The 2,143-nt window shown below is 55.8% G+C and overlaps 1 protein-coding gene across 1 annotated transcript in view; it reads left to right on the forward strand.

The window, feature by feature from the left end:
* Positions 1-1,382: 1,382 nt before the first annotated feature.
* Positions 1,383-2,143, forward strand: part of NAPB (N-ethylmaleimide-sensitive factor attachment protein, beta) — a 46,944-nt gene continuing 46,183 nt past the window's right edge. Inside the window, exon 1 of the mRNA XM_008584685.1 lies at positions 1,383-1,502. Coding sequence (XP_008582907.1) covers positions 1,405-1,502 — 98 coding nt within the window. The 5' untranslated portion in view covers positions 1,383-1,404. The remainder of the gene's footprint in view (positions 1,503-2,143) is intronic.

Consider the following 2,143-nt stretch of genomic DNA (forward strand, 5'->3'; position numbering starts at 1 on the left):
TGCACTTTTTCTCTCTTCACTTCTGCACTTATTTCCACCTCCAATTTCCTGCCTCCTTCTTCCCCCATACTGCTCCACCTTTTTTTTTTTCCTGGTGGCTGGCCACTACAGGGATCAAATCATGGACCTTGGTGTTATCAGCACCACACTCTATCCAACTGAGTTAACCCGCCAGCCTTCAAATCAGCTTTTTGAGGTTAGAAAAATGCATGTAGTAAATAAACTGCATGAAGAGCTGAGATTTCCTTCTGTCTCTACAGTGTCTTTCCATGTATGAATCTGTGACATGTGCTTTGGTAACCTTTTCTAGGTGTTTGGCTCCTGTTGCCTTGCTCTCTAAAGACAGGCTCCATTTTCTTAGATAAGTTTCAGGTGACAGTGCCCACAGTGTATCTATTAATAGTTTAAAATTGTCATAAATTATTATCTGGCAGTGATTCTCATATTTGCTTCACCACCTCTGCTTTAGCATTGCCAAGAGTAAATGGTCTAGACATTGTATTAAAAAATAACTTTCTCTGGGACAGGCCTGGAATTCGCTGGCACAGGATTGCATCTATCTATGGATACTTCTCCTAGGAGATCAGAAGTCTTCCTGGCAGGAAGGAATTTTGTCCCAGGAAATCTACCCCCTATGGCCAGCATTATGAAAAGGATGCGTGTTCAACGGCTCACATCCATTAAATGGGATTCAATCAATTTAGAGTGGATTGTGCATGTACTGCATATACGCAACTCATTTATAACCGAGGAAGAGAGGACCAACAGAAAGTTGCAGTTAGAGCAGACTTAAAAACGACCCTTAATTATTTTGGGGAAGATGATACATTCTTAAACATCTTGCTCTAGGAGATAAAAATGGGTCTTTTTGCCAGCTGTTGCTCCTTTTTTGGTGGGTGACATCGATCATATGATACCATTGCTTTCTGTGGCTGCATTAGATTCCCTTTCGCAGAACTTGCAAGTAGGTTGAGCGTTCCAAGCGGCTATTCCTTGTTCCTTCATCCATCCCATTTCCACGTCAGTCGTGTTGAGCAGGGATTCCTGATGCTGAGTACTTTAGGTGACCTTTACTAGAAGCCACGGGTCATTTTCTATTTCCGCATCCTTAAAAGATTAAGGTCCACCTCGGCGCAGGACCCTCCGGAGGGTCACGCCCCCCGCGCCGCAGCCCCGGGAGCCAGCGTTCAACAAGCTGAGCTCACATACGGCCCGGCTCTGCGGCCTTCTGGGAACTGTAGTCGACACTTCCCTCATCCCCGCCGCCACGGCAGCGCCCCAGACTACGAATCCCGACAGGCCCTGCGCGCCGCGCCTGCGCACCTGCGGCTGGGAGGGGGCGAAGGCGCCCGGGGCGCGTCGCTGCGGGCTGTGGTGGCTGTGGCGGCAGCTGTGGCGGGCAACATGGACAACGCCGGGAAGGAGCGCGAGGCGGTGCAGCTGATGGCGGAGGCCGAGAAGCGAGTCAAGGCTTCCCACTCCTTCCTCCGAGGGCTGTTTGGGTGAGCGCCATACCGCGCGCGCCCTGGGGAACGGGGGGGTCTCCGTACCGAGCCCCCTTCCCGCTGCTGACCCCGGAATCCCCCACACTCCCCTTGGATCCCCCGAGCCTCCCACAGGCCGTCAGCCCTCGGCATCCCCCTGGTCCTTCAAACGCCTCAGGGGCCCTCAGCCCCCGTTCGTCCCCCGGAGATCCTCCTAGGTTCCTCAGCGCCCCCCAGGATCACCCTCAATGGGTTTAGGGGCCCCAAGCGCCTCCCAGAGATCCCCTAGAGCCCACAGCGACCCCTGGGTCCCCCAGAATGCCCAGGGCCCCTCAGCCCCCGCTCACCCTCCAGAGTTTCCAACACGCCTCCCTGCTATCCCCAGAACCTCCCAGGGGTGCTCCGTCCACACACACGCTCCAGAGAACCCCGAGAGCCCCCAGAACACTCCACGCGCCTCTTGAAATCCCCTCAATGCCCAGGACCCCTCAGCCCCCGCGCGCCCTCCAGAGTCCCCCAGGACCCCCGACGCCCCTCGGCTCCGCGCTGGCCCCGCGTCGGCGCAGGGGTCCCACGGCCTCGCTGGTCTGCGGGGCGCGGCAGCGCGGGGTGTGCGTGGGTCCCCGGTCGTGGCGAGTGGGACTTACTCTTTCTCCACA

This window comes from Galeopterus variegatus, unplaced genomic scaffold (assembly GCF_000696425.1).
Source record: "Galeopterus variegatus unplaced genomic scaffold, G_variegatus-3.0.2 Scaffold3334, whole genome shotgun sequence".
NCBI classification, from domain to species: Eukaryota; Metazoa; Chordata; class Mammalia; order Dermoptera; family Cynocephalidae; genus Galeopterus; species Galeopterus variegatus.